Genomic DNA, 22,721 nt, shown 5'->3' with positions numbered 1-22,721 from the left:
TTAAGGTACATGAGGTACATTTTTGCTGTTAATATGATCAACAAAGCATGGCAGTAGTCCATGGCAATTAAAATGAAGGAAACAACAGCAACAAAATGGCTCGGACAACTTTTATATGTCTGATGATCAGATTAGAAATAAAAACATCATTGATTTTTGAATATTGCAGTGCTAGCTAAACATGTACTCAGGTAATTATGTACAATTATGATGATTTGCATTTCATGGTAAAGCTTTAAACTTACAGCATCAGTATTGCCTTGGAAATTGTTACAGAAATCTTCAGGGAGGGCTTAAGCCAGGCAATAGACTTAGTTAATATAAAATAGTAATTAATTTTGTTTAGCAATCATATAGTGAAATCTCTGTGCCACGTCTTCTCCTTTTTCCTTACATGGTAAAAGCAAATTTTATAAAGGCATAAACCCATTACTTTTAAGAATGTGTTTGAAATTACGTGCTGTTCCCGCTATAAAAGTGTTTCAAGTAGATTTATTTTGCGTACTGCAGCATTTTCCTGGAGCTGGTTGACAAAATTGAGACCTGGTGTGCAAGCTCTGCAACACTTGAGAGACTTGTCAGCAGGTGGAGCTCAGTGCCAGAAGACTAGTTGTGGCTGAATAACCCAAATCTGTTAGCATGAACTCATGAGAGGTACACAGGGCAGAAGCAAGCTGAAGCACCGTGGTGCAGCCGTTGGGATGCTGTAATGCCTCTGTGCCAGTAGAGTGCCAGGCTTAAAACTGTACACAGCAGAAAATGGTTTTATCTGTTGTAGCATAATTACTTGAAAGGAAAAAAAAAAAAGAAGTTCACCTCATATCTAATTGCTTTTTTTGTTTGTTATTCCTTTTTAAAAGGCTTCAGAGATGTTATCCTTAGTGATTGCTTTAAAAGTAAGATAAGCCAGCTATTAGTGAAAGTTGTGGTAATAAAAAAATTAGTTCTCAGTCATTATGGAAGGAAGAAAAACCTAAATGCATGAAACAGAGCTAAAGTGCTACTTTGTTTGTAAATTAGTCTACCTAATGTGAATTTTTTATCTTTCCATCCTTTCTTTCTAGCATCCAAGACTTGGTGCTGTAAATGGTATGATCAACAAACCAATAGTCAGGGTCTTCTTCGGCAGGTTTGGATTTGAAGTGAATGTTTTCAGAGCTCTCACTAAAATAGTAATTGGCAAATTTAATCAATTTGTATGTTTTGATTTTTTTACTGTCAGTTGCATGGATATGAAAGAGGCTTTGCAGGAGTTTGCTGTTTGATTAAAGATGTTTCGTTGCATACATTTTAGATGTTGGATCATAAGGTCCTGAAATGTAATCTGCTGAGAGAACTACCACACTCTTGGGGGTTCCTTTTCCTATGTTCTCTCAGACTATGCAGGTTCTTTATTTTGAAATAGATGCAAGGAAGTGATTTCCTTCTGTGACAGGCCATTGCAGCAATAGCAGAAAGTGTTACAGTAGAGATAAATTTGTCATTTTTCTTACTGATACAGAAGCATTTATGCTTTCCTATGCTCTGTAATGCATCACCAAACATCTCCCTTATCTGTCCATGAAAGTAATTCTCTACTGATTTGAGGCTCATGACATTTATATAAAACTAGGATTGTATTAGGGCATGGTAGGGGAGCCCTTCAGAATTACTTGGTTTATATATTTATAAATCTTGTACACTTCCACTGTGTTATTGCAAGATTTTAACTTTATTGTCAATAGAAACAGGGCCAGAGTTAGTCTGTGCAGCATTTGTATTCTTACCCTTTCTTTTATTCTAGTCTCTGCTGAGGAGACGCTGCCAGTGCAGTCATGCTGTAGAAATTTTGCCTATTTATTAGTAAAAGACTTGGACATAAACAGTTTTATTTGATGGTTGCCTGGACAGCTGAAGTTCAACCAAGTGATCTTTGCTTATGGCCACTTTCCAGGCTTGCTGGCTGGGGCCTGTGTTTCTGGCATACAGCCAGAATTTGACATGGATTGAAAATGCCCCAAATGTCAAATTCTTTTAGCAAGTGTGGAGGATGAATTCCATTCGTCTTTCTCTCATAGTGAATATGTTCTTGCTTCTGTTTCTTCTTTTTGTAAATCCCAACTGCCTGATGGATATACATCAGAGGAAGAATAATACAAAAGGAGATACTAAGGTAGTAGACAGATAAAACCAGTCATGCTTTGTCCCACTGAGTGGTCCAGAATTTACAGGATGAGAGGTCAGTTGAGCTGTCAAGCCTCTTGCCAGTGAACATGCCTAGAAACTTCTGAAGTAAAAGACTGGACTAAGTTCACACATTAAGGCTCAGAACTTACGTATTCCTTAAGGTTAGCATATTATCTATCAAAAAATGTTGAGAAATAACCTGGTTTTGGGGAAAAGTGATATTAAAAGTGTGAGCTAAATGTTTGAGGAATTGAGGGAGGTGGATCATTCACAGAAACAGAACTCTTAGAATATTTGAAGTGCAGAGTTAGTTTACCCTCTCCGTATGAAGGAGAGTTATAAGTACTTGAGATAAGTTCATAGACCTCTCTTGAACTGCCAAAAATATTTCAAGACATTTCATTTCTTCCTTGAGGAGGCAGGCTTCACCATAGTAGTGTTGCAGAACTGCATACCCACTAGGGATTTGTTGTTTCAGTCAGAATCTTCTCTATGGATTAGGAAAGCTCCACACAGAAGTTTTCTTTTACACAGAAATCACATACTTTCAGCATATGTTTCTCTGTGTGCTGGGAGGAAAGTAGTAATTCTCTGCCAGAATCGTCATCATTGCCTTCTTGAATCTTTTTCATAGTGATGGCACCAAATTAGTGTGATTGCTAACTTCTCATAGCCTCTAGGCAACACACAGGAAGTAATGTGATAGAATTTGGCTGCTTTAAATCACCTCTCTGCTTTTCTCTCTTCCTTTTTAAGTAGCTGATTAAAAATACCATTGGCCTTAAAGGCAAGTATTATGCTTCTAAAATTCCTAAAATATGCTATAAAATAATTCTTGGAATTATGATTTATGGTTTTAATCTAGTGTAGTTTTTTGCCAGATTGAAGTGCATGATTTTATTCTTAGCTTCTGGTTTTTTCTGCCGTGTGGAGAAGTTCTCGCCTGCTACAGACGTGAGAAACCAGAAGGCAATCCAATTTTCAGACCACTGTCTTTAAGTTACAGACCTATTTATTTGTTCTCCTTTTTATTTTTTATTTTTTTACTGTTGGTGATTTTAACAGTGGGGTAAGTGAAATAGTATGTTTCAGATATTACTTTTTTTTTTTAATCATCCAGCAGTCGGATAGATGTGAAACTTTTCTGGTCAGTTTGGGATCCAGGTGCCTGAACATCAGCACTAATGCCATTTTTAGATTGGTTAAGGTATCCTGCCTGTGACATGAAGCTGTGACTGAAGTCTGCCAGTCCCATGTAGTTGTCTTGGATAACCTAGGCCATAAAGAGTACTGGTTATTACTATTCAAACAGGTGAAGCCCCCTTTCCAATGGACACTGAGGCTCTTGTTCAAAATAGTCATTAATGGTAGGGAAAATTAAAGTTCTGTGTGAGATAGTGGTAGTCACTGTAACCTTGTCAAAAAATTCCAGGATTCCTTACCTCAATGTCTTTTTAGGGGAGATAAAGAAAGAGATCATCAGAAACTTAGTTTTTATTTGGCTGTTTTGTTAGGGTAATGGGAGAAAGGCAGAGGTATTTGTATGAAGATAATAGCAGATATCCATGAGTTTCTGAAGCTAATGTCCTCGTCCTAGAGAAGAAAGAAAGCTTGGAGTATCACAGCCAAGATGCATGGAAATTTGTCCTTCTTGGAAAACGATTGAAAGTCTTTACTTTTAAGGCACTGTAGGATTTTGTGGATCAAAAGTAGATTTGTTTTCTGGAAGTTACTGCAAAGTCTTTCTGCAAGCAAAATGATTTTTTAAATCTGATTTTTTTGTCAAGTTCCTGCAAAAAGCAAGAGTTGGTGGTGTCTAGAAGCTAGAGTATAGATTAGTAAAATTAGAAAAAAAAGAAAAAAGAAAGAAACCAAATTAAGGATAGAGTGGCAAAGCCAGATTCTGGCAGCTCCAGAGGCAGTAGAGCATTTAGTCAGGTTCAGAGTGCACTAAGGAGTCCTGTCAGGAGCAAAATGAAAAGCAGCCTGAGACAGTGCTGAGGACAAGGCTATCATGTGGGTCCAAAGTCTGTCCAGGACACAGGACCAAACGTAGGATTGGAGAAGCCTATGACATAGTCATGTAGGACTCATCCAGGGGGAAAGGCTGGAGACAGAGCAGTTGCCAGTATAATTTAATGAGACACTATCTCTGTGGGATTGTGGCTCTGACTTTATCAACATATGTTGCCACTGTCATAAATTGGGTGCTAAATCAAAGCATAAATAGTATGATAAGTAAAATACAGTATAGAAGTGATATAGCCTGAGCTATATCTGCAAATTTTTGTTTTCTGTTGTACCTTAGAATGACTTGTTTTATTTCCAGATCTTGGCTCTGAATACTAAGATGAAATGAAATCACTTAACGTTTGGCTTTATGTAATACAAACTTCTGTCATTCCCCTTTAAATTAAGTTTACCTAGTTTTACCAAAACTTTGTAACAATGAGGACTCTCACAATATCTAACTGAAATTATCTCACTCTGGAAATCTGTGGCATTTACTCAGCAACTGCTTTAAGAATGAAAACAAAGAACTGTTGGTAGGAGAGAGAAAAATGAAAACACAAATATGTTGGTTTGGGGGTGGGGGGACTAAAATGAGATGCTTGACAGTCTTGACAGTTTCTATATCATGTTAACCTGAAATTTTTGTCTTCTGTGCTAGCTGCTCTCTAGAGCAGTTGAACTTGGTGATTGTTTATACTGAGCTCAGTGTAATATAGTGAATGTTGCAGTACAGAAGGAGCTGATGTGACTGAGCAGGCCATAGGTGATTTTACTGAGAGAGGATGCAGATTTTTGTATGATTTTTAAGTGAGGGGAGATGTATTTGGAGAATTCTAAAAAAAAAAAAGTTTAAAATTAACTTCTGAGTTAGAAACAACCAACCAAAAAAAGGAGTAACTTCTGGTTTATAAAACCAGAAAAGTTAAGGAAGTAACTTCTGGGTTTAAAAGAAACAAAACCTTTTAGGTAAACCTGTATTTCGTTAGTCTGAAAGAGAAGCCTACATCCTCAAGGAAAATAAAAGTTTAAGTGCAGCTGAGATAAATTCAATTTTCTTACGTTAATGTGTTGGCTATTATAGCATAAAGGGGAGATGTTGTTTTCTCTGTAGGGGGTGGGGGGAAAGACAAACCTGCAGGTGGGAATTGTGAACATTTCCTACCTAGTAGGATCCTGTTACAGTGTAGTTGTGCTCACTTAGTGATTGTTGATTCAAACTCCAGGCCACAGTAATGTGTGACAACTATATAAGTACCATTAATGGAGGAATGATTGGTCTTACAGTAATTTTTATATGGGCCAGTGAAGTAGCTTTTTGACAAAAATACAGCTGTTTTCTTCTCAGGGTGTTTTGTAGTAGTATCCAAAGCTGTGGCTGTGTATTGGAAGGTTTTGGTCTGCCTCAGGTGCTGCCGCTTTTGAGTACTTCATCTGTTCACTCCGTAGGGATTTTTATATATAACATGTAAATTAACACTGGTTATGTGGATAGTTGTATGTGCAATTTCATCTTGGCATTAAGTGTCTCAGGAACTGTGTGATAATGAAATATGTACCTTTATAATATATAATAAAAAACAGTGAGGAAAATAAGATTTTCAGCCAACATGACTGAGTATTTCATCAGTTATTTTCTTCAACATACCTTTTAAGAAGTTGATGCATTGAATCGTGTATAACTATACCCATAAAATAGAAATTATTGGGGATTTTGGGGGGGGGGGGGTGGGTGCAGAAGGAGTTTCTTCTGTAACATAGGAGACTGGTCTTTGTTTTAACAAGCAGCTTGAGCATGCTAAATAAGTACAACTTACAAACTTTGAGGGAGCACTGCTTGCTTGTTCAGACCCTTTTTAATAAGTAATGACTGAAATAAGAAAGAAAATCTGTTGACTGAACTAATAAAGTCTTTTTGCATTTCTGTGGAAGTGCTGCCTTATTTTCTTTGGCTCATCATGCTAGGTAAAATTTAAAAACCTCAGCTTGAATAGGATTGAAATCTTTTACTTGGTACCATTACTGAGACTTGCACACTGAGTCTGTCCTCCCTGATGTCTGTATTTTCAAAATAGTCTTGTTTTGTGTCTGTGATTTGTAGCTGTGATCTATGCGTGATTTCAGTGGACCATAGGCTTTACTCAGAGTAGTATTTGAACACTGCCGATTTTGAGGGTTTGCATTTTTGTTGTTCTGCTGTTTAAATTGGCAGATATTTGTTGTTTTGGCACCCTGCAGAGATTACTCATTAAGCCCACCTCAGTTACGGTGCTCAAGTTGTGCTCAAGCTGTCACAAAGTTGGTCTTTCATTTTATCTATTAACATGCAGGCTGATTTTGCGCATAAACAAGTATCTGTGAAAACCAAAAGCAAACATCATATTCTGACTACCCTGCCAAACAGCTGTCAGACAGAAATACCTGATCAAATCTAGGCATACTGCAAACTATTTCCAGTTATGAACGGTTCAGTTTTATTGTTTAACACATCCAATGTAAATGTGGATCTGCCTAAGAACCTGTCATGTCCTATCTGACTGAAGCTCTTCAGGGTTAACTCCATGCAACTTTTGTTTTATTGTGATAAAAAAGATGCATCCTCTCACAATATGATTTTCCAAACAGGTTACAATCACCAGTCTATATTTAATAACACTGTTTATTGGAAGAACAAAAAGGCTTCACATCCTGCCTGATCACATAACATGTAATGCTATTTCTTGTTGCTTGACTTAGCATTTACCAGGTGGCTTCATTAGAGCCAGTCAGTGAGTCAACTTGAGCCAGTTAATGAATTATAAGAGGAATCTTGATTAGTACATGCCAGTGTGTAGAGGGCAGAACTGAAGAAATGCTACCCCGTACAAGCCAGAGCAGCGTGATGACAAACATAAAGACAATGCCCCTCTGGTACAGTGACATGGTGGTTGGCTGAGGAGACTGGATTCTTCTCAGGCCTCTAAGAACTTCCTTTGAAGTTAGGGGAAAAATTGGGAGTTTCCCCACCCTGTCACCCTAGTGAATAGTGTTTTCTGTGGGTTGGCATGGACCTCTGCCGAAGCTGGGTTGCAGTTCCCTGCCTGCAGCCTCGGATCCCGCAGCTGTCGGTTATTTACTTCTTGGTGTCTTGGGAACCGTAGGAGGATTTATGGTTAGTTGTGGATTTCAAGGTCATGCAATATAGTGATGTTTTTTTCTCTATTCTTCATATGTTGCTGTTGTCCACTGCTTCCCCAACAGCTGTTCAGGATATAGCTGGCTTCAATATATCTAATCCCTTCCAGGAACCAGACTTTCTGGGACTTAAATGCCTAAGATCTGGACTGCACCACTAGCTTTGCAAGGCACTTATTTTGAGCAGGCATTACTGAGTGTAAATGTGGCTGAAAACCAATGAAATCCAACAGTGTTTGAATATATTTAATGAGATCTGGAAAGACTGTCATTTGTCCTGTTAGTGAGTAGTGCATTCTAATTAAAGTAATTGACCTGTATACTAAGTGTAGTCACTAACAAATGCCATAGTCAGTTCATGCTATGTTTATAAATACTGCATTTAGATATATTTTGGGCTGACTAACCCCCAGTTGGCACACTTGGAAGCAGTGTTAGCTGCTTCATTGGCTGATGCAGAAGAGTGCTTGCTCCCATAACTGTAGTGTTCCCTTTATGCAGTTGGTGTGGCATCCAGTTAGTTGCTTCAGTTGTCTTCCCATGTCTTCTTTGGATACAAAATGCTGAACCTCTAAAGAGATGCAGTTCTCCTTAGAAAACCCTGGTTTGGGCGGAACCTTTGCTTGAGTTGAGGTCAGGCAAATTTTTTTTTTCAGTATCTCTAGGAAGAAACCCCCCAAACTGTCCTTCTCACTGACCTGTTACCTTAGTTCTGTATTCACTGTACTATCCTCAAGCATCTTTTAACTAGCCTCTGTGGCAGAAATAAATCACCTGCTTGTAGTTCATAGCTGTAATTTTCCTCTTAGCTGACTTACAATCCCCTACCTACAAACTGCTATACAGATTTGCTTTATGAGATCATATTTTGTCAAGATACTGATGCCATTGTACTCAGTGGGACCAGAGGAGCTTTGCCTGTGCACATCTGGAATAAAAGATTGAGAACAGTTTTTGTTTTGTTCTCTGCTGAAATGTGTGTTGGCTTCCTGTCTGGGGGTTTTAGAGTTTTAAAATAACCAACACAGGTTTTTATAGTAATGAGAAAAGGAGAATGGTTTGTGCTATTCAGTCTGCAGGGTCTGTAAGTATATATGGATTTCTGGCAAGCCTATTATTGTTATTTTAAATTTGTGGCTAGTAAAGACAATTTCCAGTTCCAGATGGCATTCTTTGGCATGCACACTACTCTTCGAGAATTCACCAACATGCTTGTGGTAGCTGTGGGTGATCTTCATCACTTCCTTATTTCAGCTACTGACTGTTGCAGAGAACATTAGTCATTAAGGTATTTTGGACATTTTTTTGCAAGACTTTGTTTACCAGGCTGAATCCTGATGTAAAAATGTCCTGGATGTTGTGTTTGTATTTGTTTAGTCTGCTGAATTCATTGTGTCAAGTACTGTATGCATAGCTTAGTTCTTCAGGCACTTGCACTGGAAAATTTTTCATGTGAAATGTGAAAAATTATCATGTGAAATGTAGCCTAGGGGTTCTTCACTTGTGGCTTTTTGTTATCAGCCCATATAGTGATGACTATAGTTCTTTTTGTTAGGCCAGTGGTTGTGCAAAGTTCTATTACTCCTTAAGTAATATTTACCAGTTTGAAAAGTTTGATGTAAGCTTTTTTAAAACTGAAGCTAATACTGTACTCCTAAACTTCACCATTACACTGAGGAAGTGCCATTACAGAATACTGTAATTTGTTAATAAGTGCCAAAACCACTCTCTACCTTTATCCTTTTTTTTTGCGAATAAATGAGTGTATGAAAACTTCAGGACATAGAATTTATTTTCTACAGTGGTGCCCATTTTCAGTGGAGGAAAACTGATGTTTTCAGTTGCTGTTATGTCACAATCTAGTTAAGTAGAGATTCAGTTTTTCAAATAGGAGTAATGCTGCATGACACGTCTATGTAGAAAAAATCCATTTCTTCCATTACCTTAGCAACAATTTTCATTCTAGCTCAGGTTTTGGTTGGTTTTTTTTTTGTTGTTGTTTTTGGTTTTTTGTTTGCTTTTTTTTTAAACTTGAAAGGGGGATGGCAAGACTAGCCTGTGTGTGCATAGATGTATATAACCAGTTCTAAAACATATTTCACATTGAAGACTTTACCACTTCAAATGGCAGCTATAGTGTTGATCTTGGTTAAAACTCTGGGGCAGCATCTCCAGCATTACTGCATTTCTCTGTTTTTCTGAGAATTTGGGTCATAAAAACCTCAAACTATTTCAACTGGATATATGCAGTATTAAGGTAAAGAATAAAATTAGCCTATTTGATTCAAAAATGATCCTAAGAATTTTTAAATTGAAATGGTTTGTGGATGCACGTTTATTCACTGCTTTTTGACTTGTGATTCTTGGTTTTCTTGAAGCAGCAGCAGCACAGCCTGAATGTTGTCCTGGCAGATGGTGATCTTCACCAGCAGCCAGTTCATCATACCATTGGTTTTTTTCATGCTATTGGTTTTTTGAGTAATGAGCTGCCAGAGCATGTAAGATGTTGGCTTTCTAGCTTTTGTGCACATTAGGTGCTGCAGTACAACTACAAGCACTCAGTGCAGTCTGTTTTATGTTCTCCCATTGCATCTTCATGAGCTTACACAGAATTACAGCAAGAGAGAAGTTGTGGGTATGTTTGGAGATCTGTTACTGTGATGTGGCAATGGCAACCAAGGAAGAGAAGGACCATGCCATGAAAAAGTAGTTCCCTTTTATAGATAGCAATTGCTGTACAGACTGAAATTTGATAATTTTTTATTAAGTGAAACAAGTAAAACAATAGTTTGAGAATTCATAATTTTTTGTACATTTAGTTAATAATGGCATTGCTGATTAATAACAGTTCATATCTGAAAATGTACACCAGCCTCAGGTTTTTGAAGGATAGAGGTCTTAATTTTCCCTGTTACATATTTCCACAGTAAATAATAATAAGGTAATAGCATTTAAACTTAATTTTTGAAAAGTATTTATTTTTTCTAAATTTGTCTGTAAGCTTTCCAAAATCTTAATTCGTTTGTTAAATTGCCTTTATTGAAATCAGATGTCGTTTACTTGGCATCGTTATGTGATCAATGAGTGGAGGTGTCTTAGGATTTAGTGGTGTAGAGATACATTAAGCAGAGAAGGAATACTTAATTTCAAGGACCTATCTGAATTGCAGAAGCCTTTGTCTGGCTACTTCTTCCTTCCACAAAAACAGTTTTTATACAAGATCTCAGTGCCTCAGCTTAGGTGTAGAGGTACATGTAGTCATCTTTTTCTCTAGAGAACTGCTGACATTCTTGATGATAATTTGGTGAAATCAAAGTATCATCTTAAAAATAAAAAACTGTTGGGTGTGTAAGAGTAAAAATGTACAATAATGTTTCTGGAAACATATTGCTAACACCCATTAAGAGGTGCTCAACTTCTGTTAAGACCTTTAATACATGTGCGTGTGTTTCAAAAATTTGCTAATTATTTAAAAGATGAAGTTGACATTTCCCTGAGATATCATATGTAGCTTGAAAAATTAGTCTTCTGAAAGTCTTAATTAAGAGAGAAAACAGAGCAGACAACTTAACCATACATTCTGTTATGATAGATAGGGATTAAAAAAAAAAGCAAAGGGTCAATCATACTGTAGTTTTCATAATTCTTTTTTAAAAATTAATCTATTTACACAGTGTTTGCTGACATCTGAACCTTTCCTAAGTAAAATCTAAGAAAGATTTTTCAGGTTTTTGTCTCCAAATATTTCACCAATCTCTTGCTTAGTACTTTTTCTTTACTGCTGTTTTCCTGGAAAAAAAAATTACTTTCTAGGCTCTGTTATAACTTCAAGATCTGGTGTATAAGGAAAGAAATGCGTAAAAGTAATCATAAGAGAAAAAAAACCTTCATTTTGAAAGAAAAACAAATATTTTTTGATAGTAAGTTGAGTAAATTCCTGAACTTGTTACAAATTGCACATATTCTTTCTAACAACCTTTTAAAAACTTCTAAAACTAACATCATATTGTGTTACTCCTGCAGCCCAGCCCGTAGTAACACTGCCTGATTTCACATATACCAGTAATGACTTCAGAGTTACCACTCAAAATCTAAATGTTCCTGAAGATACCAGGTCACTAGAAGTGATCGAGACAACAAAACATGCTAGAAATTTTCAGGAAAAGAAGAAAGAGAGCAGAAACCATTACATCACTCTGTAAATTGATGTGCACCTGTTTCCCAAATGCCTTAGAACTACAGAATAATTTAAATTGGAAAACATCTCAGGGGGTGCGTCTGGTCCCACTTCTTGCTCAGAGCAGGGCCATCTCTCATGTTATATCAGGCTGCAAGATGCTTTATACATGTTGAGGTTCTAACAACTCCAGTAATGGAAGTCCCTCTGGGAAACCTCCTTCAGTATTTGATCACTGTCATCGCTGTGAGGTTTTTGGCTTTTTACAGTATCTAACTGGAGTTTTTCCTAATGCAAATTGTCCTTTTGCTTTGTACCACAGAAGAGTTTGGCTTCATGTAACCAATTATGTTTTCAGCTCCCTTAATTAGGAAACTGATCTAGGAGAATTCAGAAAGACAAAATAATGCTCAGCTATGTGGAGGAGCTTCTGTAGAATTAGTGACCAACTAGATGAGCTTTACCAACTTGAGAAATGCAGTGAAGAGGAGTGTAATACAGATGCGTTCTGTACTGGGTGTGAGGATACATGGGAGAAGTGAGTAAGGAGTAATGTCTGTTCTCTCTCTTTGCAGAAGCAAGATGTGTGGGCCATCAAATAACCACAGTAGGCAAATGATTCAAAGCAAGCCCACAAACACGTTCTTGAAAAACGTGTAATTAAGTTGTGCAACTGGTTGCTACAGCAGTGGGTTGTAATAGGTTATATAGATTCAGAAAACAGCTGAAAATTATGGAAGGAAAATCCTTCCATGACTGTTGCATGTAGAAACATCACATCTTAACTAGTAAGGCTGATCTTATACTACAGATCTTCAGAGGACAAAGACATGCTTTGAAGAATTGTCATTCTTTTTTTCTTACTCCACTGGCATAGTCTGGGATATGCCTTTGGTCTGAGAAAATATAACTGTTACTAAATTTCACACTAGTAAGTCTTGTTTTTCAGTCTGACCCCTACAATTCAGAATGGGGAACATTAATTTGCATCCAGTGCAGTGTTTTACAATATGTGTACATCAATTATGCATCATTTCTGCTGCTTTGGAAGGTGTTACTTGTGTTTAAAACAGAAAATGGTGCCTTATCATAAAATGATTTTTGAGTAGCTAAGATAATTGGTTTCACTGTGTACTTGAGATATTTTTAATTAGCTTTGAGTGTTTAAATTTTTAATAACTATATTATGTATACATGGCTCTGCACAGTTCTAGATATCTACAATAGTGAACTAAGAAAATGCGTATTATCATTCCTGGAAAGGGGCTCCAAAACGATGATCTGCTCAACTGAAGTAATAAGCTTGTATTCAGGCAGCAACTGGTTTTGTATGTGAGTGCCATGTTAATATTTTAAAATACTCTGGGATTTTTGGTAAAGACAGCATGATTCTTTATCTGGTTTTCTACATGTGGTCTGAGATATCCGGTTCTGTCATGGATGGGACAGAAAAAAAAAGAGAGAACAACCTTTTGAGGAAAGAGATTAGTGTTATTTCTGAAATAAAATCATAGACTTTAGGGATGTTGGCCATGTTCTGCTGTATGCTCACATTTTAATATGTCAGCATTTACATCTCTTTCAGTAAGTGCTAACAGCTATAAAACAGACACATGAAGATTCTGTGGTTAGTATATCCACTCATCAACAGGCAGGCCATAGTTAATGCAGTCTAAGTTTATGATATGCTTTTGGGGCTGCTCCTAAATGACTTAATCTCCTCTACTGAAGTGACTAATGCAGAGGATCATTTTCAGAAAAGTTCCTGCTTGTAAATCACAAAAGAGTTGAAGAGTTCCTGCTTGTAAATCACAAGAATTCATTCTCACACTGTACTTCTACTGACTTCTAAAAAACCAAAAATATTCCTTGTTCTGCCCGTTGTCTAAGTTTGAAGCCTTAAGATGAATGTTGTCAGACACCTTTTTCATCAAGGAAATTGTATATTCAAACAAGAAACGAAGCTAGCATTCACTTTACGGAAACAATGTTAATTGCTCTGGCAGATACTGTCTGTATGCCTGTTTTATCTGTATCTTTATTGAACATACCATTTGCACTAGCTGCTGGAATTTCCTTGTCTGGTTTTATCATACAGCCCTTGTACTGTACCGAAATAGTTTTCATCAAAATCTCTGAGGACCAGTTCCCTAGTCAAATCACAGAAACAGTGATATCACTCTCTTCTTTTACATATCACTGATTATGTTCTTCTAATTGAAATCTGCTTTTCTTCTGAGAGCATTTTCTTTTTGAATTGGAGAGTCGTCATCACATTCCATTTAAATTTCCTGTGAAGGTTCTGTGGTTTAATTTGCAAGCCCACATTCAACTTCTGTATCCATGTGGACAGTTCACATCTGACTCATAAGGCATTTTTTTTTCTTTGAATGGAATAGTATTAGAGTATGAGCTTATTTGTATCACTGTACATACATGGCTGACCAGTGTTTTAGGAATATTCAATATATTCTGCCTTGCCCTTTGTCTCTTACTGATAATCTTCCACCTTTGATTGGTAGTGTTACTATTTGCCTGTCCCTCAGAAGCATTAATTCTATTTTACCTTTATCTTAGATCTCTCTCCAGCCTCTTAACTTCTTTGCTTTTCTAAAAAGAGTATAGACTATTTTTCTTTTATAATAACAGCTAAAATATAGCCCAAATCCTGGATTTATACAGCTAAAAAGCTCTTCTGAGCTTTTACATCATGCAGTTCAATTTAAGCAAAATCTTTTTTTCCTGTTGCTTTGTCTTGCGTATGTTCATTGGAAATACTGTTGTGACTATGACTCATCTGGCCTGTCTCTTTGATTGTGTCACACTGCTGGGTATATTGTTTTGTTTCTCAGGCACTCCTAAGATTTGCAGTGATTTGGTTCCGTGACAGAACTGTGTGCTTGGTGAATGGGAGGGAGATTGTTGTCCACGAGACAGTATCAGTTGCAGTGCATGACCATAGAAGATAAATTGTAGTGAAAAATCCACTGGAACACACAGAACCTCGGACTGCTCGAGATCCCCCAAAGAGAACATAGGAAACACAGAAGCCCAAGTTCTGGTCATATATAAAGATGCAATTGAAGAAATCCTCAAGTAAAATAGCAAGTGCTTCACTTGTGTTTTTCAACTGACTTGAATCCTGCCCTTCTTTTTTGGTTCTTGGGCTTTATTTCTCCTTTCTGTCTCTTGTAAGAAGACAAGAATGGAAAGTGAAATTAAGAGTGTCAGAATGGTTGTCTTGTGTTGTGACATCTCTTGAAAAAAGCTGAAGTAATTGTTTCCCCTCTTAAGAAGGAAAGAAAACTGAACAGCCTGTATCCTTCTGTTCCAGCACTCCACAGGAGCTGCCCCACCATGCTGCAGTGATACCAGTAGGGTTATAGCCGTACAAGTGTGACCACATCTCTAGTTCTTCCTGTTTACTCCCCAGCTGCGTGCATTAGCATAGGGATGTTTCAGTGGGCTCCCAGGGAAGCTGGCTTTGTGTCTGGCTGAAATTCCCTGGTGTTCTTTCAGGTGTTTTCCTGCTGACCTGCCTTTCTAATTTAGGTTCTGTGCATTTCACTGGTGTGGGTGGGATGGCATCTCATCCCTCACCTTATCATTGTTAAATATGATGATATCCCCCTCCTCAGGTATATCTAGTTTGACATAGTTAATTTCAGTTCATTGTGGGGAATCATTAGAAACATGGCTAGTCCTAAAAAGGGAAATACCAGTCAATGCATTTTTCATAATTCTTTGTATTGTGTTCTCATGACACAGGTGTGTTCAAACATGCTTGAATAGGTTAAAATGTTCTCTAATGACAGCTTGTATTTTCATACATACCTAGCTTCTTAATGGTAGAGTTCAATTTTTTCTGTAGTAATTCAGTTATTGCATAAAATATTAGGGCCCACAGGTAAGTTTGCTTTCTAGTGAAATTGGTGTTGTATAAAATAAAGAAGTGAGAAATCATGCTACCATTTTCTTGATATCTCTGCAAGTAATTAATTTAAACTGAAATGAATCAGCTAATATGCTTTAGTAGCTGCCTTGTGTATGCTAGCAAATATATTACTCCATAATGCTCTCTACAGCATCCCTGAAGTAGAATTCCTTATTCCTTTCCAGTGTCTAGCTCAGGTTTGTTTGTCTGATAGTCGTGTGTCTTACAACTGTGAAACTTTTGTCATGACTCCATATTAGGCATGTTTGTTCTGTTTGGTGACATGATGTCTGTTGGAATGAGCATTGTGTGTAATTATAATGGACTTTGTGAGCACACAGTGTCTCTGCTAGGTTCCTTCAGAAATTTTACGTAATAGCTTGAGGTAATCCTTTCACCTACTAAATCCTTTGTTGGATTGAGAGGGGCTTGACTGAGAGGTTAAAAATTTGATGTGGCTAGGGAGAGATCACTGAAAGATAGCTCTGTTGTGTATTTGCTTTTATTTTGTAAATCAGACTTAAAATAACATTCTGATTTAACTAGTAAGATTGTATGCACACATGTACATAAATGTATACATATAAAAAGAAGAATATTCTAGGTTTCAGTTTTACACTAGTTTAGAAAAAACAATATACTTAATATGCATTTTAAAACCCCATTATAATGATTTCTGTATTATTTTGAGTTAAAAACAGGTTTCCTGTAAGATCTTTTAAGGTACCCTGCAGCTGGGCAACGGCAGAAAAGATATCAGTAGAAGGCCACTGTTGCAGCTCTTTAGTTTTATCTAGGTTACCCTAAAAATACTTGAATGTAATAAATAAACTCAGTACAGGCTACAGTTGTGTTTTGTCATATGTTTGGTTATGCCTGCTGTGCAGACAAATTGTGAATCTTCATTGCTGTAAGATACAGAGTAGTTTCAGTATGTCAGGGGAAAGAGCCATGGAAATGCTAAATAGTGTTTATAAATGTATTGCAGTTGGAACAGGACGTGCTACGTTTTGAACAAAGCCAAAGTTTATCCTTTAAATCCACATTTCAATATTCACTCTATTTAATACGACTGTTTGCCTCTGTATGTCATTCAGTGATGCTAATCAAAGTTGGCACAGTCCTTGAGACTGTTATTTTGAGTCAAAAAAGTTCCCTCTTGTTAATAATTTTTTTTCAGGAGAAACTGGTGAGTGTAGAACCTTACTTGTAGTTGGGTGTTGTCACTAGATCAGCTGGCTGTTAGTGTCCACTAGAAAGAAAACTCTTGAGTTTTAGTTGTGGGAAGTGAAGTAGAATTCGTGCATCTTTTGGTAACTTATTTTCTCCTGTTATATAAGAAGTATACATTTAATTGGTGTCTCATGGCTCACTTCTGAAGAGATGTGCGGAATGGATCATTCCACAACCAGCATGCAAGCAAGTACAGACTTCATGTCTTAGTTGTTAATTTTTTTTTTTTTTTTGGGTTTTTTTGGTTTTTTTGTTGTTGGTTTTTGGTTTTTTTTTTTTTGGTTTTTTTTTTTTTGTTTTTTTTGTTTTGTTTTGTTTTGTTTTTTTTTGTGAAGGCAGTTTAATTCAGCAGCATTATAAGAATAAAAATCAGGATTCAGCACACAGTTGTTTTATTAAAATAAAATTATTTGGTATATGACAATACTTAAGTCTGATAAAAGGTATAAAAATGTTATTGATGGGTAAGTGGGCACATAGTTAATAAGTATTTCTGTGATGGATACACTCCCCATCAGAGTTTTCACAATTTGACTGGTTTTTGCACTCTTTTATTTAATAGCATATAAATTAGGGCAAATTGCAGACTTTTGCTACCAAATAAATAGCACTGTTTTGCTAAGATAATGTTTAACCTGTATCTTGTAAAATAAACTGTATTTGGAAATAATTTTCAAACACTGCTAAATACGATGTACAGAATGTATACATTTTGTTGCTTGTTTGGAAGTCCTGGAATAAACTGAAACTGCATTTATTACATTATGAGATTTTTGGTTTCTTCTATCAAAGGTGTACATTAGAAACTTGGAAGCAATTTTTCTTTGTAACACTGGCAAACAGTTGCGGTCTGTCTCAATTACCAGTTTTTTACAGTTTAGTTAACCTAAAGCTAATTAGCATGAGGTTGTTAATGTGTCTCTGCTTCAAGTTTATTTACTTTGTGAGTACTCATAGAAATATCTTTGCTGTTTCTGAAGCTGATTTACAACCAATGAACTCATTTTGTCCATGTTAAAAATACTTTTTTTTTTAAAAGATTGTTATTAATTTTGAGAGCTGATAGTAAGAGATGAAGAAAAATACAGTCTTTGGACTAAGTCAGCTTATGAGACCTTGGAATTTACATTGGCTTATGCTGAACTAGAGATGCGTAAAGGCTGTTTCAGTGTTCCAGTCAGAGCCCTATTCATGCAGAATTTTAAATCCAGACAATGGCTACACTTATGGTTTACAGTAATGCCAGAAGAGAAATGGCTCCTATATCTTGCACCAATGGGTGCTAATATTTAGAGGTAGTCTGTTGTTATAGAAGAACCTGTTAATAAAAGGAAAAAACCCTAAGCATGTATTAAGTAAGGATAATGCACATACGTAGAGCTTTTAACTATGTGGGGGTTTTTTATGGTATATTTTTGAATCATTGTCCCCTTAAAATGATAGGTATTTCAGGAGAACTGGGAGTTATGTCTCATGTTTTTAGGATATAAAATATACTTAAAATAATTGCACAAAATATTTCAGGAAATATAGAATTTTTAAGTGGTTAAATTGATCTGAGCTTAGTCCTGCTGATGTTGACATTTCCTGGCTTGTATGAATAGAAGCTCAGCCCCTATCTCTTGTTTAAGTAAAATTCAAGAATTATATTGCACATTCTCCAATAAATCCTACAGATTTGCTTGTTTTCACTGAAGATTCTGCCCTTTCTCCTAGGACAAGAAGGATAAAGTCTCAAGATTTGACACTATACGTCATTCCATAGCTGGAATTATAAGGTCTCCAAAATCCATGTTGGGCTCATCATCAGTAAGTAGTACCAATACTGTAGTGTTGTGATATATTCTGTTATTTTTACATCTTAAATAAGATTTTTTTCCTTGAAACATCATGCATTTCCATTTGAATGGACAAAAATTACATTATAATAATGTTACATAAACACTGTTCTGATTGATCAAGACACAGGATAATATTGTGGTGTAACAGTATGTCAGAATAACTTGCTACACTTTAAGAGAATCACAGTATGTATGTTCTTTGCAGCTTCCACAGTGGTACTGTGTTGTTCAGAATACTCTTCCCAATGAGGCTGATTTTCCTGAAATGTACTGTATTATAATAATCTGTAGTAGGTTAGATGGCCATACATGTTTTAGCAATTGTTGCAATAATTGTATTCACCATGTTTGTTATAAAAGCTCCAGTGTAAAAGCATATTGTTACTACTGCTCCTGGTACAATTTAAGTAACTAAGTGTTATAGATCTTGCTTAAAACCCCACTAAAAATGGTTGTTGAGTATTTCCGGGGTATAGTTGGCTTTTGTTCGAGTTCTGTAATTGCTGGAAAATCTTCCTTGTTTCTTTTACTTTTGCAGTTCCTCTTGTTTGTTTCATATGGAGGCTTGCAAGATTAGTTAGAATACTTGAGCACCTACCTAGGGATGCATTAGATTTTACTTGAAAACCTTCTTCCTGTTTTTTTCTTTAAGTGGAACATGCAATCACCCTAATGCTCCCAACATAAAATCAAACCAAAACAACAACTGAAAAACAAGCAAAGGGGGAAAAAAAAAAACCTGTAAGAAAGTTGGGCAGAGTTTTTAAAACTGTTTAAAATTGCCTTTTAATTGTTATCTTGTCTGCTAAAATATAAGCTCAAAATAGCATTCTTGCAAAAACTTCAGAAGCAAGGGGTTTTCTATTTTATGCTGCAGGCTTGCCTCCAAGGACCCATTAAAGGACACAGCAAGCCACATTTAAGCTAGACAATATTGGGTGGATTGGTTGAAGAGATAACAATTACATATGTGTAAATGCACATGTGTATACAGAGGAAAATTGTAAATGGTAATGAAGGAATGGAAAAGTAAATATGACCATGAGATAAAATTAGGATAGAAAGGCTTTTCCTCTGAAAAACATGGAAGTTGTATGACATTTGAAAAGTAACAGGAAAAACGTTGCTGAAATACTGAAATTTCCTTGATGTTAGACAAAATCTCCACGTTATTGTGATTTTCATTTTATAAAACTTCTAATTGTTTCAAAAATGCAGCATTTCATAGTAAGAACCCATTAAAATGTGTATTTCTGTGACCTGTGTTTTTTTGTGTGGGTGAGAAAAAGCATTCACCTCTATTTCAATGTATTATAAAACTTATGACTTCAAAATAAACCAAAAAGCTTCCACAAACCACAGAACAAACCTACCTAAAACTGCTTCAGATAAAAATTGGAAGAGAAAAAAAAATCTCAGGAGGAAGATTAAAATAAAACATTTAGATTAAATCAGGGGAAGTCAATGTCAAAATTTCAATTGGCTTAAAGTGTCATTAAATAAGCTATGTTTCACACTCTGATTTTCATTCCATGGAACCTGATGTAAACCTGGCTGTAGATACATGGTAGATAGGATTGGTGAAACCTTGGAATATGTTTGGAAGAAGTAAGATTGGCCTTGGTTCATTTGAATCAGAAAGTAAAATATGAGTAACAAGTGCAGTCTTGATTACTTGTCATTTAAATGACACCTAAATGACTTCAGAATTAGAATATATAAACTAGCCAATTCTCAGTTTTGCTTTTTGTTTTGGTTTAGCGATTTCGTGTGTGTTAGAAATGCTGACCATACATATACAGCTAAAATTTGCTTCATGAATTACTACTTAGCTATTAAATGAGGTTGGCTGTTTCCCACTGACAATTATGTAACCATGCTTAATTGCTAAATATATAAACTGGTACTTAAAACTTATTATCCATCAACAAAGTATTCCAAGCAATTATTGAATATGTATTATAAAGTAATATTCACATACATAAAGAATTTGTTATTTTTTTAAATAGACCAGTACAAAAAAGGATCTCATAGCAGATTTGGGAAAGGACTGGTACTGATCCTCTCATATAGTCTGGTCTAAAATGTCTTCTTACCTACCTGTTTTCAAATTACCTGTTTTAAATATTGAAAGGTTTTAAAGTATTTTTAAATATTTAATTTTTACCTATGTTGAAACTTTAGAAATGGAGCAATATCTTTAAATGTGGTGCTATTTCAAAAACACTGTCCAATATATTTAATTGGTGAGATAATTGAATTTTGTTTGTATAAATTAGAGAGGACTAATTTTTTGTATGTCGTCTGAAAAAAGTCATAGGGAAATGGTCTCATTCCAAAAGCAGTCAGGAGTTTTTGTGTGTTAACATTGAAACTCTATATATGCTCTCAGAATGAGAAGGTAAGGGGTAATACAGGAAAAGAGTGTAGTTTGAAGAGAAAGCAACACAGCTAAAGATTCACGTAGTTTTTCTTGGACAAAACGCAAGCCAATTTACTGTAACAGCAAGAGACATAAGTTTAATCAAATGAGGAGAGGAAACACAACCATGGGGGTAACTTTCATGTACCTGTGATGAAATGCTGTGAATAATCTGAATGAAGAGTCTGAACAAATTGCATCATGAATGCCTGCTTCTGCCCTTCTGCATATTTTTTTTTGGTACAAGATATTTGAGCTTGACACAAACATCCGCTTTTGTTTACAGGATAATTTTTTTATTGTTTATAGGATAATAGGTGGAATTAATGCTTGTTTCAGATGGTATATTATTAGCATGTGGGAATGAGCCAGGTACACAGAGATGGAATGTCCATAGGGTATTGTCTCAAATTATCAACCTAAATTTATTGCTTTACATTCTCATTTGTGTCTGTGCTACTCTTTTACACTGTGAGAGAAAAAATATCTTGAGAAAATGTTTTGTTCTCTCAAAGATGGAAACTAAGGAACTACTGAACATTTGCATTCAGAATATATACAAAAATACAATATTGAGCATGCTATTAGTGTAATAAAATATCATCCCCATTATTTTTATTTAATTGGTAGTGCAGGTGCAGGAATAATATACAAGTTTCTGGGGTTAGAAATAACACACTGCTGTTTGCTCAGTTTTTCTCTTGAAATAAGGGCAGCAGCTGGGACTGCTTCCTTTTACTCTTGGAGAAGAGCACATACAACATGGATTGTTAAACAGAGAGAGAGAAAGGGGCTCAATATAAGTAAAGAGGACAGTACTAGATCCATGAGGATCATGATGAAGTATATGAGGCCATCTCCTCATAGAAGAAAAAGTGTGATTAAATATAGAAAGAGACACACTCCAGCCCCATCCAATAATCCATGAGTAAAATATGGCAATAAATGGAAATCTTGAGGGAAAAAGAACAGGCATAAAGAAAAAGAGGGGGAAGGCGGGAGAGTAGAAGTTCGTAGTGTGAGTTCCTTTCCTTGTGCATGATTTGGTTAATTATTTTTACCTTCAAGCCAGGTTAACAGCAAAAATCCTAGAAACAGTCTTTCTTCCTTTAGGCTGTTGAATCATGGAGTGCTTCTGTAGGTGTACATACAAGTGAGAAAGAGATCCATCCTCCAAATAAGATTGTAAAACATTAAGGCCTAGAATATAAAGTTGTCGTATTAACTTGCTGGCTGATAATTTAAGTAGAGTTTAAAGAAAAGAGGTGGGAATTCCATTTTGCATGGGTAGCTTTTTTTTTTCCTCTATTTTCCTCAAAGACCAACCTATCATTTAATTCTAGATATAAAATGCAGTAGAAATATTAGTATTAATAGTGGTAAACTGAGTTGAAATCAATATTAATATGGTTATATATCCTGCATTGATACTGTTTTTTTCTGGGCTTTCAGCCATGTTTTATTCTGTAGCCAGTCAGGGTCAATATTGTATCATAGAGAAAGTATGTTGGAATTAGAAGACTTGTTCACAAAAATAAAGCAATTTAAAAATAATTCAAATAACACTCAAGACAAGAATAATTGCCGCCTACTTCATCAGAAAAACCACAATGATATGATAAAAAGTAAAGGTAAGGTAAAGTGAAGGACAATCAACAGAGAAAACTTTGTGGAATTTCCATTGTTTCCATCTAAAGTGATAAATAATACTTCAATCAAATTTAAAAGGGAAGGAAAATTGATGATAGAGTTATAGACGGCACT

General features: G+C 35.9%; 1 protein-coding gene across 7 annotated transcripts in view; it reads left to right on the top strand.

Moving 5' to 3' along the window:
* The window catches only part of FER (FER tyrosine kinase), a 170,206-nt gene that overhangs the window by 67,521 nt on the left and 79,964 nt on the right, over positions 1–22,721 (top strand). For all 7 annotated transcript variants that reach the window (XM_032097494.1, XM_032097495.1, XM_032097493.1 and 4 more), the window contains one exon: positions 18,411–18,503. In XM_032097494.1, the coding sequence (XP_031953385.1) occupies positions 18,411–18,503 (93 nt within the window). The remainder of the gene's footprint in view (positions 1–18,410; positions 18,504–22,721) is intronic.

Source organism: Corvus moneduloides, chromosome Z (genome assembly GCF_009650955.1).
Source record: "Corvus moneduloides isolate bCorMon1 chromosome Z, bCorMon1.pri, whole genome shotgun sequence".
Classification (NCBI taxonomy): Eukaryota; Metazoa; Chordata; class Aves; order Passeriformes; family Corvidae; genus Corvus; species Corvus moneduloides.
Note: the sequence above shows the minus strand (reverse complement) of the source record. Positions and strands in the feature narration are given on the sequence as shown.